Source organism: Melospiza georgiana, chromosome 6 (genome assembly GCF_028018845.1).
Source record: "Melospiza georgiana isolate bMelGeo1 chromosome 6, bMelGeo1.pri, whole genome shotgun sequence".
Lineage (NCBI taxonomy): Eukaryota > Metazoa > Chordata > Aves > Passeriformes > Passerellidae > Melospiza > Melospiza georgiana.
Genome location: NC_080435.1, coordinates 50172020 through 50187720, shown reverse-complemented (window position 1 = coordinate 50187720; position 15701 = coordinate 50172020). Strand labels below are relative to the sequence as shown.

At 34.7% G+C, this 15701-nt stretch overlaps 1 protein-coding gene across 4 annotated transcripts in view; it reads right to left on the bottom strand.

Annotated features, from left to right (window-relative positions):
- Positions 1–15701, bottom strand: part of PAPOLA (poly(A) polymerase alpha) — a 44134-nt gene that overhangs the window by 16860 nt on the left and 11573 nt on the right. For all 4 annotated transcript variants that reach the window (XM_058025656.1, XM_058025653.1, XM_058025654.1 and 1 more), the window contains exons 5-13: positions 15424–15533; positions 13476–13529; positions 10227–10338; positions 8803–8892; positions 8570–8708; positions 7024–7096; positions 5447–5567; positions 4475–4559; positions 80–133 (exon numbers count right to left, since the gene is read on the bottom strand). In XM_058025656.1, coding sequence (XP_057881639.1) covers positions 80–133; positions 4475–4559; positions 5447–5567; positions 7024–7096; positions 8570–8708; positions 8803–8892; positions 10227–10338; positions 13476–13529; positions 15424–15533 — 838 coding nt within the window. The remainder of the gene's footprint in view (positions 1–79; positions 134–4474; positions 4560–5446; positions 5568–7023; positions 7097–8569; positions 8709–8802; positions 8893–10226; positions 10339–13475; positions 13530–15423; positions 15534–15701) is intronic.

The window sequence follows — 15701 nt, the reverse complement described above, 5'->3', positions numbered from 1 at the left end:
GGGGAAGGGAGGTTCTGCTTTTGCTTTTGGGGGGGGTTGGGGTGGAGTTTTTTTTGTTTAAATCTCAAGGATTACTCACCATTCTAGTCGCTGCTTTTCTGTCGGTGCACTTGCTAGGAGTACAATATAATGCCTTTGGAGATAAAGACAATATGCTATTCTATACATATTTCTAAAACTAGACATTCAAACCTTAATATTAAAACTTTGCAGTAAACTCTACATTGTAAAATATAGATTATTCACTTAAGTATATACCTTACATGAAATTAAGCTTTGTTAGGTAGAAAAAGGGGCTATGTCACAAGTGTATGACTAACAGACTTCAAAATATTTTGGAGTTTAGGGCCATTGGCAATTCCACTGTAATGCCTTAAATAAAAGGTTAGGAATGTAGCACTAGTTGAAATATTTTAACACCTGATGAGATCAGAGATTAAACTATACATATCAAGAGAAAAATTGGTCACAACTACCTTTACATGTCTGCTGTCCTAGTTGCAACATTATTTCTGAATAGTGAGAAGAGTGGTTAGCACAAATGCATTTGCTCAAAATCCAAAGTAACACTTTGAGATGTGGTTTAAAAATTTCTATCTGCATTTTGGAATTCTCTGAAGGCACTTATCTGAAATTTCATAAGGAATGCTTCCTCTGATGATAATTCTTAAACTCTGAATTATTTTCCAGGATATTCAGTGTATAACCACTTTAAGCAGATTTCAAAGAGACAGTACACAAAACAAGAACAGTATTTTAAACAAAGAAATCCAAGGACAGCAGAATGGGAAAAGATAACTTTTAGCTTGAGTTCCTAATGAGGGCACTGAGGCAATCTCACATGCTTACAGGCAGGTTTTTCAGAAGCTCAGCTGGGAAGTTTTAAACATCCTAAGTCATCCAGTGCTGCACTACTCTATACAGATATGGCATATTTAGGTACCTTCAATCAAGATTTAAAGAACAGAAGTAACACAAGAGACCAGTCCCTAGGCTATAGCTCACGGAGAGGAAAGCAAGGTCAATGACACTGGAAAACGATGCTACAGAGTTCTCTGGTACCACAGGCCTTCAAATCACAACAGCAAATCCAAATCAACAGATCAAATTAGCAGCTACATGTTTCTCTACTTATTTTAAGGTGGCAAGAGCCAAAATCCTGCTACATGCTACAATCCTCTGATTTCAGTCAGGGGATGTCAATGAAACAAGGGAACTGCAAGGGAGAAATTTGGAGAAACATCTTCCCTGCTCTGAACAACACAGAGATAAAATAACCTTTTCATTTTGCATTATGGCAGTATTAACTGCTTCACAGGAAAATGTTATGGAAAAAGATAATAAGAGACCTGGAATTCTGTATAATTACTAATGTTGGTTTATTCTAAGGAACACTACACTTTCATAAATATTCCTACACCACACACATCGCACACCTGCAGAATGTTTCATTCAGTAGACATGAAAATGTTTAAGCTTTTTGCTATTTTTAACCACATCTGAATCAAAAAAGACAAAATTCAAACCTGCAAATATTTGAAGAAATCGGTTTCCCAGTTACTTACTAAAAGCATCCCTGTGAAACAAACTTCTGAAGAACAACATAAAAAGAAAGTAATTTGGCTATGTCTAAAAGCCTCAACTAGCTGGTAAATACTGAGAAAAAAACCCTAAGCCTTATTTATGAAAAAAATAAGTGACTGCTAACTATTTTTCCCCAGGTAGTGTTTGCTGAAAAAGACCCAATTTCTTCTCACCTACCAGCTGTTAGTGCTGAGAGGGAATTATTTTCTAGAAATTTCCTTCTACCATTTTCAATACAATTAAATAATTTGTATTAAAAATGAAGATACCCTTAGTTTTAAGAGTCCAAGGTCTCACTGCTAAATTTTGCTAAGAGAAGGTTTTCTTTATCAGTGCCTCATTCATAGTTTTATCACAAAGCATATGTGTAATTCAGAAGTGTCTATCACTTCATTATACAGAAAAAATGGTCTTAGCTTAAGCTTCTGCCTCTCAATGGCGTCACTTAGAATCTGGGTATTATTCTAAAGTGCAACAGTCTGGGGTTTTGTTTGTTTGGGGGCTGGGATGTTTCCTCACTGTCTTCCATTCATAATTATAAATTCATAAAAATAATCTGATGTAGATAGTATAGAATTATAATACATCATTAACACACCTTTCTAAAAAATTAACCAAATTAGAGTCATATTACTTTCTGGAGGAAAAGAAAAAACAAAAGAACCCCAAAAAAAACAAAAAATACCAACTGAAAACACCTGAACATGTAATTTCAATTTTTCTTTATTACTTGTCTGGGAATTACACTTTTATTCAGTATTTTACAGTCCTATGAAGCCGAGAATTTAGGCGACCTTTTTAGAAGGTATATTCTTCTTATTTAGCAGAATTCTCTTAACAACATAGAAAGAATATGCTAGAGCTCATTAAATGAGTGCTACTTCTCTCAAAATCCTGCTCTCTTGGTCTTAAGCTATAAGGATTTCACTCTCATGCAACACTTCAAACTCATATCCATTTGAAATTCTTGTCATTTCCCTATAAAACACCTTATCTACACGTTCTTTGTTGTTGCCTTTCCCTTCTAAAAATTTAAATCTACGTGAAGGGCAGACAATGCATGTTGCAATTCCCTAACTCCAAGTAACTGCTGACATTTAAAAAGTAAGAAAAAAGTAAGTAACAAAAAGCAGATTTCTGCTTTCCTGATTTCTAATCTGCTCCTACTAAAGTAGCCTATAAATTTCCTTGGTTTATTTTAAACACAAACAGTAAGTCAAAAGTGCTTATGAAGAACAGATATTCAGCAACTAATTGCCATTGAGAGTGACAGATTACTGAAGTTATTCTTTCAGAGATTAAAAGAAATGTTTGTCTCAGAGCAAAGATCAGATGGTCTCTTATCTGGCAGAGCATTTTACACACTGCTATGAATTTCAGCAGAACATGACAAGGCATCTACAATTTAAACAGGAGTGTGAAGAGGGAAAAAAATTCCAAATATCTTTCAGATGGAGAACTGACCAAGAGATGTGACTTTACTGGATACAGATACAGACTGCATACAATTATTTACTTTGTAAAGACTACTAACCAAAATTATAAAATCAACCTAAGGGAAAACAGAGAAAATCCTGGGTAATTTAAATTAAAGCAGACTCCATAATACCATGCCATACTTAAAAAAAAAAAGCAAAGATATCTTGCGCAAAACAGAAAACCTGGATAGATAATGTTGAGCAAAAGAAGATTTTATTGCAACACCTGGTAAAATGGCTTATGCTGGTGCACATAAAAACCTGTATTAAAATGGAGATTATTTCAAATGACAATAAAAGCTTCCTATTTTTTTTTCTGCTTTTGAAAGAAACTAAGAAAATGTTCGGGGGAACTTATGAACAACCTCTTGAACAGAAACTGATTTGTCTGCAGACCATTTTTTACTTCAAAAAATAATATAATTTAACAGTGTTTTTAAAATGTTTTAAATCTTAAGCTCCAAGGAACAACATAAAAGCCATCCAAATGTTTTAAAGCTTTTATCATGCAAAAGGTATAGAAACAAAACACAGACACGTTATGAAGGTCATCAGTCTCTTTTAATGGGGGAACTGTATATTTCAATCTTGTTTAGATTAGTACAAAACCAACCAACCACTCAACATAAACAAGTGTAAAATATATTTGATCTTGATTCAAGAAAAATGGCTCTCCAATTTCAACTGAGGGCAAAGAAGATGTAGTCCATATTTTAATAATCCATATTTATTATAAAAATACAACTTTCAGCAAGTCCGTATACATTTAACAAGCTTCTGCCCCACAAGTATATTACTAGAAACCCTAAAAGTGTGAAGTGTGAATTTCAGTATTTCCCTCAGAGACATTACAAAATTAGAAAAACTAAGTGTGAGTTAATATAAGATCCAAGAGCCTTAAACTTTAATGAAAAAAATCTATTAATAACTAGTACAACTGGTAGTTAGTCAACACAATTGCAAAAATATCTTTTATTATCAGAGTAAACTACTGACTATATTGACAGAAGAAAACACAAGTTTTGAGTACTTATTCATCTTAAGTACTGACCTTCAGAATAAGTTAACATATTTTTTCTTGGAAAGGCTCATTGTTAGAATGCTTACTGACAGGACTAAAGAATATTTCTATTAGTCAAACCTAGAGTTAACTGGTGACATTCTAAATATCTGCTCAGGAACTAACTGGTTTCTCAAATACAGGTTTAGGACACAAAATGTACCTGAGGAGATTATATACTTTCCAAGAGAAAGGACAGTAGTGTATTCCCTCTCCCACACTAGAAACAAATCCTAACAAAACACTTTTTGGGCATCTAATGTATGTATATTTATGATCCTGTGCTACAGAACATTATGAGGTAGTTCAACTGATAAACTTTAAATATTCTGCCATGCCATAAAATACATACTTGTACTTCTGAAAGAAGTTGGGAGCTTCAAAAAGTTTGGACCACTCTGCCTTACTCAGCAAAATTTCATCTGTGATAGCAAGACCTAAATTATAAAAAAAAAAAATTTAAACTTTTTTTTAAAAATACAGTTTAGTATCCAGAGTAAAGACAGTTTGTTAACTAAGCAAAATCCACTAAGAATTACTTCCTCCCTTTAAATTCACAGCAATTTATCAACAAGATTTATAATTCAGTCATACTTTCATTGGTCATTAGTTAAACAAACCATATTATTTAAAAAACTCAATTTGTGTAGAAACGTATATTAATTGATCTGACTGATTATTTCCCATATTTTTGCTCAGTGGTGTAACACAGCTCCATTTTGGTTTTTTTGCATATGCCACACAAACTACTCATTTTAAAGACAACATATCTTTCTCTTACAATATTTCCCTTAGATCACCCCTTGTGCAAGGCATTTTACAAGGCAAAGAAAGAGTGAGTCATTAAGATACTGCTCTGAGAAAGCTAGCTGTAGTTGCTCCCTGCATCAAATCTACTTCTTGCTTTGATAACATCTCCCTTATTTGCTATAATTATTCATTACTTGGACAAATCCAGAGGACTCATCTTCAAGAGAGTCTAGTGACTTATATTAGGCCTAGATACAGGCACCAAGTGGAACTATTGCTAATCCTTCATGTAACAATCTAAGCCATTAAAATTAAGTTATTATACAATTAGTTCTTATTTTCAAAGCACCCTCTTTCATTACCCTCAGTTTCTAAGAGTGAAGGACAGACCTGCAGAAGGATCTACTAAGTTTGCACTGTTAAGTTTAACAGGCCAAGTTCAACCTCCCTCAAAACAGTCTCACAATAAGCTTTTTAACATCCACCCACCTCCCCCTTTCAAAGCATACCCACAATAAAACTATTTTAAATCCATCTGAGAACATCTATATAGAGAGCATAAGGTAATACTTACCTTGTTTAAATTCCTCAACCATGACCATCCGTGTGGAAACGGACACATTGTACGTAGAGTTCTGCTGTGGGTATGCTGGTGTAATTATAGGCATAAGATGGTACCTATCACTGGGGTTTACCTACATATAACAACAGCCAATCAGTTTTCTTCAAGCATACACATCAGTTAACAAATTTGGATTTCTCCCTTTACTACAACCAAGTCTTAAGTTCTAAGAGACCTTCGTTTGCAGAGCAAGAGTACAGAGAAAGTTTAGAAAACAAGAAAAATGCTTTCACAAAGGACATCTTTCTGAACAACAGTGATGTGGGAGGGCTGTAACCTGTCAGCACATCAAGTTGCAGGCATTTCCAAATCCAGAAATGCCAACCAAACAGAACAATTTCCCTCTTCAATAGGAATTAGTTTGTGATCACATGAAACCAAGGACACCTCATCACCACATGACCACCTTCTGCAGAATGACTGTCTTCGGACCTTGTGAAAGATATTTTACACTTTATTTCTGTAACACTACTGAAAATTAAGAGCCATTTTAAGAAAAGAGGCTCTATGGAACCTGACAGAAGCATCACTTGCATTAACGTACTTTTATTTAACAGCAGACAGGGTAACAAAAAAAGAAAGGACACAACATACACACCAAAGTACATTCAAATATTATTAGGGTAACAATCTTGTAGAAGAAGGTAAACAAAAGATAAACCCCTGCTATTACCTTAGCCCACCTTGATTAGTTACTACAACAGTTGCCATCACACACTGACCTCAAACTTCCTGTTTCAGGAATAACAGACTCAAGAACATGTTTTCAACTGCTTCACATATTTAAATGTGAACTATTGTCAATCAGAAAAAAAAGATTTGAAGTACAGAAGGGAATACAACTCAACCTCTGATGCTTACTCTATTCTCCAAAATAAAGATTAGCTGAATACTATGATTGACAAAACAGCATTGAGCACACTCATACTATGTCCTACTGAAAGCTCACAATGGGAGCCATGTATCTGCTGCAAGCTGTTTGTTTCACTGACTGCCTGAAGGACAAACATGTCCAATATCCTTAATGTAAGTGCTACAAAGATGGAGATCAAGTATTATAAACAATACACAAAACAACTAAATAGACTTCAAGTTATTATCTTCTTTGGTGCAAGATGAAAAGACACTTTACCACAACTAAACAGAACCAAGCCTATCTTGCTGTAACTTGCATTGAATTCAAGGTACATGCAAAAGTAACAGGCTTTAAGTAATAAGCAAACTATTTTAAGATTAGGTATTTTCAAAAAATGCATCACTTTAAGACATATAACTATTTCTGCTGAATTTTTATTATGATCACTTATAGCAAAAATTGGGAGAAAAAGTACATTGTTTAGCAAGTGTGCTTCAAGCAGTCAATTCAGAAAATTAGGGTAACTATACTCAGGAGAATAAGAGGTTACCTATGAAGATATAACACCACAACATTAAGTTCAATAAACCCACAATGAAGTTCACCTAGAATTTTTTAAGCAACCGAATTTATTGTACAGTGTGACTTAGAGGGGAAAAAATAACACACTAACCCTTGGGTCCCATACAGGCAAATTAAGATTGCATTCTTCTGGCTGTTTCAATAGCACTGGATTTGGCCATTCCCTGTTCAAAAAGATTGTAGCACTGAATAAGACTACTGGATACAACCATGTATGATACACAAACAACACTTTTGAATGTGATCCATCTTAAATCTTCTCTCAAAATAAAGCACCATTTCCTCACGACTAGGCTGGTCTAACTGGGGCTGTTTAAATAAGCTGTATTGCTGAACTACAACACAACTGCAATTAGCTCCTCCAAGGCATCAGAACAAGGCATTTTCTGTAGTCCTGAAGGTTTATAACCACTGGTTTAGATAACTAGTTAAAACTCCTCTATATTCTTCCTGAAATATATTCATCAAAGATAAATTCCTCTGTGAAGAGTGACATTGAGTCCATCTTTAAGCCAGCTGTTTCATGGACAAACTACAGAACAAACAGCCAGCACAGTTACAGGCATATAGCATCATTACAAACCATATGTATTAAAAGAACATTATAATCAAGAGAGAAAGAAACCTTTTTAATTAAACACTAAAAAGTAACACTTGCTCTCCAACTCATCTTACCCCATGAATAAAAATTATCTTCCTATAAAGAGCAGAAGTCAGTTAATCTCTTGGAATTTGTACATTATGCTCCTATGCTATGCATGTACAAACTGGAGAGAATTCCAAGAAACACATTAAACAGAGATTGCAACCAATTCCCCTCTATTACCGTGGTGTGGCAAAATATTACTACATACCTCAAGGAGGCTATAAAGCCTATGAATACAAGACAGTGAAAGTGTGCAAATTATCTTCCCATTAAGAAGAAAAGACACTATACTTGGAGGAAAGCAACATCTTGGTGATTCTTAAAGTCTGTCAGTGTCTCATGAAGAATTCAGGTATGCAAATATGGACTTTCAAGAAAAACAGTACTCATCTAATCTGCAAATTTCATTTTTGTCCCATTTGTTCTAAATTTACTTGGAATGTTCCCATCAGTTATTCAAAGCATGTTTCTGAGCTAACTAGTTCAAGAGTATAAGATGGCATGTAATTCTGAAACACCTACCACTTAACAGTGGTAAAAGATTAAAAACCCACATTTTTGCCATTGGTTCTCTTAAATTGCATTTAAGCTATGTGCCTAAACCAGATACCGGCATACCTCCTTTATCCATTATCCCAGTACCTGAATGTTAAAAGACTTGAATTTTTGGGGTATAAGCTATTATTTTGTACTATAAAAACATTTTATCTGAAGAGTATAGTTGAATTACAACAACTACATGAGAAAATTTTAATTAAGAACTGGGTGGCTTTGGTTTGGATGCTTTAAAAACGAGACATGTTGGATGATTTACTGAAAAACTAATCTGACAATTTCTGGTGGCAGAAACAATGCTTCTAACCTAATTTGGTAACAGCTGAAAATGGTACCATAAAAACAGGACTAAAATTTAGTGTCTACAAACAATTTTATTTTAGTTTAATCTAAATTAAAAACAAACCAAAAAAAAAAAAAACCAAAAAAAACATACCATTTAGAAAATACCAAGAAAAATTTATGTACAAGAGTTGATGCTATTGCATTTGGATAAAGCTGGCAAGTTCTTGCTACTAGCATAGCCCAGGACACACCGCCAAGGAAACCTAGTATATTGGAATAGATGTTGTGGCCTGTGGATCGAGAAGAGAAAGACAAAAGCAGAAACATGTCAGTAACCAGAAGAGGTAGTGGAGACTTGACAAATTTTGGAATACAACTGCTTACGTTTTGCCCACAATTTGATAGCTCTCAGTGTTAACCTGAAGTTGTCAATGTTTGGTACTAGATGCAGAATTTCATCGGTTACCCGGCAACCTGCAAAAGAAAAAAGAATTCATTACAGTTGCTGTTTCCAAAGTTTTTTGCTTGCTTATCCTCCCCCACTGTCAACACTACCAAACTTTTTAGACAAGCATGCTGGAAACTCCCTTCCTATTCTGATCAATTTTGGTTTGGATTATAAAGCTTCACATATTTTCATGTGCCTCTTTTCACTTTTAGTGTTTTATGGCAAACACTCAGGCAGCCAATTCATGAGTGCATAACCACAGATTTGGACTGCTACTTGATTTTTTTTGCTATTAATGAACTATATAAGCTGTTGAAGGAACAAACAAGTTCTGCTGTTATATGAACAGATGAAGTGTATCATGGAATGTGCATGCATAAGTCTTCATGGTATAAGTCCTCATGAACCTACAGAAAACCTGCCAGCCAGAGGTCAAAGTTTTGAATTTTGAAGACCAGGCTACAAAGAATAGTTTTTACTAATAGTTTTTACTAATAGTTTTTACTAATAGTTTTTACTAATAGTTTTTACTAATAGTTTTTACTAATAGTTTTTACTAATAGTTTTTACTATTACTAGCTCTACTACTAGTTTTATGGCATATTTTAAGACTGTAACATTATAGATGGCAATATTAACTGCTTGATTTTAGGGGCCTTATAATACAGAAGAAGTAGTACTTCATTGTTACTAAGTAGTTGCAGACAGCTGTTTGGAAGAAAATAGTATTATCTAAGACTACTTTTAAAGTAAGAGGCAACTACAAATTCTAGAGATTGCACAAGATGTGAATTTCACAAAACAGCTAAGTGGACGTGATGATGTCAAATAATGAATTTTTAATTTGTAACAACAATCAGAGCTCCTCATGCAAACATGCTCCTCTTCCTCCTCAAGCTCTGGCCAGGCTGAAACCCCTACCATCCTGTACATAAATAACCATTTTTTAAGTGAAAGTATTATAGAGAATTAAGGGTTACACAATGAACTGATCTCAAACTGACAACATTTTGATATCTCAAATTTATCACTGAACCAATTTAATGTATATTTATGCAAACACAAGTTAAAAAAAACAAACACATCTTTATAAAAACAAGTAATGCTTCACACAAAAGTCTTGCAAGTCCCATTAATTTCTAGAACCATATACCAACCAAACAAGAGAAAAAAATCATAAACAGTCTGGCCAAAAAGCAACAATCCTTCTCTCCAGAAAAGTATACAAAACTGGCAAGAACTTTATTTCCAGCTATGAAGTTGCTGTATTTTCAGTCAAATCCACAAGTACTGTATCAAAGAACCTAGGATAGTTATTTAAAGATTAGACTAGCTGATATACAAATCAGTACATACATACCATTAAGACTTCGTATGCATCTAATGTCTAAATTTTTAAGTAGGCTGTCGTCTCGTAGATCTAAGTCCTCAGGAATAGTTTGCAGTGCTAATCTTGCAAACAAAATATCAATCTTAAGAACAAAAAAAGAGCAAGACATTAGAGAATCCTAGAGAAGAAAGAACAGTTTTCTAAGTAATTTTCATCAAGTCTACTAATAGTAGTCTTGCTAGTACAAAGAATCTCTTTAAAAAATACAAATTAACATCCTTCACAGACAACACTTTCATATGCTTAATCTATCTTACAACTCCTTTTCCAAGAGGATAAAATACCTATTTAGATTAATATACAACCAGCACACACACAAAAACTATGCTGACTGCCAGTGTAAATAAAATCACCTGAGAACAAGCATCACTCCTAGGTCCAGAATACAAAATCCCACCAACATCAGAACACGCCATGAAAACATAAATCCTCGTTTTAGCTGAAATATTCTCAAATATTCTAGAGAAGAATTCCAGAGAAGACTGAGGGGAGTCCTCATTGCATCCCCTCATGAGGATGTTGAACATGACAAGGGGGCAGGTACAGATCTCTTCACTCTCATAACCAGTTACAGGACTCAAGGAAACAGCATAATGCTGAGTCAGAGGAGGCTTAGATTACATATCAGGGAAAGCTTTTTCACCCAGAGGGTGGCTGGGAGCTCAAACAGGCTCCCCAGGTCAGTGATCACAGCCCCAAGCCTGACAGAGTTCAAGAAGCATTTAGAAAACCCTCTCAGGCTCAGGGGGTGACTCTTGGGATGTCCTACATAGGGCCAGGAGTTGGACTTCAATGATCCTGACAGGTTCCTTCCAACCCAACATATTCTATGAGTCCATGAAAATTACCACGGTAATAAGAAAGAGTAGGATACCTTTCCCATCTGCTGTAAAGCACATGTGTAACTATGTGACTCATTATATAAGACCAGTATCTGTGAAGAGTCTACATACCTGATTACAGAAAAGTTTTGAAAATTCAGCAAAATGCTTAGCAAGCATATACATTTTGAAATTACGTGCAATTTTTTGCTATTACTTCTGCAATACTTAAACATAAGTTTTTCTAGGCCAAGAACATCTAAAACACTATTCAGCACTGAGTTATTTTACACTGCCCTGCACACAAGGATACTGCAAAGTGCAGAAGTCAGTTTGCCTTTTCATCAGTTGATGAGAATATCAAGTGCCTATCAGCAGACTGTCTGCAAGGCAACAAAGGCACTTCACCAAATGAGGCTTTTAACCAAAGTGCTATCACTTGACCTACAAGGCAATGAAACACTGAGTACTACTGCATCAAGAACTAAACTGGTTTAGTTACATTAAAATTATTTCACATAAAGTGAAGCTGAAGACACCTTAAAGACTTTTTGTAGGTACTTTAAACTTTGCATCCATCCGTTTTAAACTATGAAGCCCTTCTCTGAAGGAAAGTATTTCCAAACTATTCAGTGCATTTTGTATTTAGAAGTCCTTAATAGCTGATCTTATCAACAATCTGTATTACACACAGAAGTTCCTACTTGAGTCAAAAGTACTACTTCTCAGTGTAAAACAAGTTCAAAATTAACTTCAGCTTGAAATTCTGCTCTGATCTCTAGAAGGTCTAGCACCTCTAAAAGATTCAAAGCTCATTGACATTTATTTTCAAATAAAGAAATTAACAGTGTGTCTTATGTACCTGGGGGACAGGTACTGGCAATCAAATACAAAGTACTCTACAGGAAAAAAATTAAAATTTATTTTAAACAAGAACATAAAATTGGCATGTAAAAACTTATTTTCAGAATTTTTTTTTAAGTTTTAATTACAGGATCACCACAAAACTGAAGTCCTTTTGTTCAGTTATACCCTCTGGCATGTTTTGCCTGGGTTAGCAAAAGGAAAATGAAATTAAAATCTTTTGATACTGACATAGCTGGGCACAACTACAACTATCAGAAACTTGCCCAACAACACTGGTATATACAAAGAGTGTACTTATGCTGTAAGAAAAAGTACTCTAATGCACTGTCAGCAACGTAAGTTAAGTCTCAGTAATAAACCCAAGCCCATCAAAGCCCATCATAAATTACTAAATTGGAACAAGATATTACTTCTTTTAGAGGAAAGAGTCCTTTTCTTTTTCCCCTATTTGGTCTTGTACTTCAAATTTCTTTTTTTAAAAAGGAGAGACAAATCCAGCTTGAATGACTAGAGGGAAAAAACCCCAATGTACAAAAACCAAACTGACCAGAGGACAGCTATGGCAAGTTTCAACATCTAGAATGTATACCTAAGCTATGTAAACAGCAAACAGATTATCCAGAAAAATGTTCCTTCATACCCAACTGCATATGGACAGTATAAAATGGCTAACAGATACAAACTCACAGACTGGGAGAGAAGAAATTGCCAATCTTGTGTACAATACTACACCATATCATTTGCCAGAAAAATAGCATGGTAATTCTTTCCCCTCTGTAAACTAACCTCCTTGTACCCACCAGTTACTGGTTGAGATCATCCAACTACAAGTCTCATTAACTGTGTGTATAAACAGGTTGTATGTTTTTGTCTTGTCACCAAGAGATAATAGTTTGACTGTGTAACAGTCTGACAAGAATAAACAGAGTATCTTTTGAAATCACCATGCCTGTTTCCTTAGTAAAAATCAACTCAGCAAGTTCAGTACTCCAAGATCCATCAGGCTGCAGCCACCAAAACCATTGCTCAGGTCACGTGTTTACAGATATGTCAAGAGATCAGGACAAAAGGAATACCTTCAGCAGCAAACTTTTGATAACTACTTAAAGACATCAACTTTCTATAATGTAGGATAATGAAGCAAATCTTCCATGTTTGGACAGTTAATCATTAGCATTGAAAAAAAATTCTGAAGCTATATTATTTAGAAATATAAATTTATTACATGTTAAGCCTAAATAATGCCTATACAGGTCAGTAAACTAATCAGTACAAGTGGGTAGCAGAGCCAAAAAGAAAAGAAGAACAGGGAGATATTCTGCACACAGCTTTAAGTCCATCAAGAAAAACTTATTTCAGTCTTAAATCTCCACTTGAAATTACACAACTGAGGACTGTTGACAAAATCTTAGGCATGAACGTAGGAAAGTCACTTTAATAGCATTCATATTACTGAATAATGACTTAATAAGATCTTAAAAACTTTGTTTTAACCACGTTCTACCAAGACAAATTAAAATAGGATCTTTACCTCTATTCCATCAAAACAAAGTTTAATAACTGGGACAAAAGCTTCTTCAACAGCCTGGGGGGGAAAAGAAGGTGCATTTTATTTTCAGTATACAGAACATTTATAAACAATAGCTACCAGGTCTAGACAATCATAACGAAATGTTATTTATACCAATGCTTTTCTTCTTTCACGTTGATTTTTGACAGCAATGTCTTTCTCCACCACTGAGAACTTATGCAGTAAGCACTACCTACTATGTGCTGCAGCTGTCTAGATAATAATGATCCAAACTTGTACCAACCAGTTCTGATGGTGTTACCTCAAGGTTCAACCCTTTTCTCCCTACACAGAAGACATGATCTTTTACTCTTCACAAATATCTCTTAAGTATTCCAAGACCAAGCTATGGGGAATTCTTGCTCTAAAAGGCCTATTATTTCTGCTTCTACAGTTGGTAAAGAAATGAGGAGAGGACTGTATAACTAGGAAACCTGACATCACCTAAAGCAGTACCAGTCTCCAATGGTCAAGCACATTTTGAAAATGTGTTTTGATGAACAATATCACAACGCAACTTCACATCTCTTCTGGAATCAGCTACAAGTACCATTTTCTTGAACTGAGCATCTGAACTAAATGCAGATCTGCAGCACATGGTTTTAGTAAAAGCAATGAACACTGCCTACCTCTAAACAAGAAATACTCTGAACTGTTGGAGGATAAACTTCCAAAAGTATTTCAGTTCTTAGAGACAACACTATTGTCTGTGCTCAAACCTTAGTTAGGTTATCTTAATGATACTGGTTGGCAGGATGGATTGACCCTAAGCAAAAATCAAATATAAAACATCTCATACTCACTACAGCAACCACTAAGAAAGTTTATGCTCCTCTAAAGATGGACATGTACAAACTTCAAATACTAGCTGGAATGATCTAAAAGTATTATGACTCCCTGACATAAAGGTTATTTGCATCACTACAGTGCTACACTGAATACCATACATACCTTTCTGCAAAATCAACTGCATTACCTGGAGTTAAGAGTTTACAGTAAAGGTGAATGGAAACCTGAAAATCTGAATCCTCTCAAATACAGAATGTCAATTTAAATATTACTGAATGTGTTCAAATAAGGTGTTGAAAACAGTTGTTTCAGTGCATAGTGTGTTACCACTAGATGTTTGCATTACCCTGGTAGTTACCAACTACAGGGTGCATAGATTAGAAAAATGCTGCAGAATCAGATGCATTTATTTTATGAAAGCAGGACTAAACCAAAGACTTGCCAGCAGCTATCTTCATCTAAAAAAATAAAAAACTGGAGCAGAGAAGATTTGCTCTGAGCCAATATCAAGACTAAAGCTCCCACCAGCTGACTCAGGGAGGTGTGTCACTGAGGTATAACAGAAACAAAATACTGGATTAGTATGGTCTTCCACTGCTATAAGGGAAACCTTCATCTTTAGAAGCTAAAAATCATGCACAAGCATTTAGTACAAAACACACTAAAAATATAGCTTCCCTTTTCAAATGCACGGTTGACAGCCAATATAAAAAGTTTAGTTAATATCAACCACCATTACTGTTTATGAAAGCATGAAGTTATAAAAAAGCAGCATAAAACCTTCATTAAAACTAAACAAGCTTTGCTGTGAACCCTGCCAAACTAACATTTATATTTGTGTCTGCCTGCTTCTAGAGAATAAGCAGAAATTTTGCCATACTAACATACATGCTAAGAGAACATTACATTGAAATTTTTAAGTGTATCTACTAAGTGAGACCAGAGAAAATTCAGAAGAACCTCTATTTATTTCAACTCTTATGATAGGCTTTGCTGCAGGTTAAGAAAAAATCTTGAAGTCTTAAAAGTAAAGTTATATTTACTAATTTAATGCAACATCTTTCACTACAGAATTCTCCTAATCCTCAGGTCAGCAAGCTGTACCAGGTGTTTCACATACCCTCAGATCTTTCACTTCTTCTTGCTGTTTTAACTTTTCATAAAACGATGTGAAAAAATCACTTCTTTCGACATGTCTTGGTGCAACACACAGGGCATCAATATCAGCACCTGAAATTGTTAATTAGCAGAAGTGCATTAGTCAATACTTCACATGCATAGAATGCCAGCAATAGATATATTTTTATTAATAATTAAGCAGTAAAATTTAGTTTCATCATGTGGAATGGTGGTTTTTTGAAATACTAAGTCAAACCAAATGAAAAATAATTCATGGCC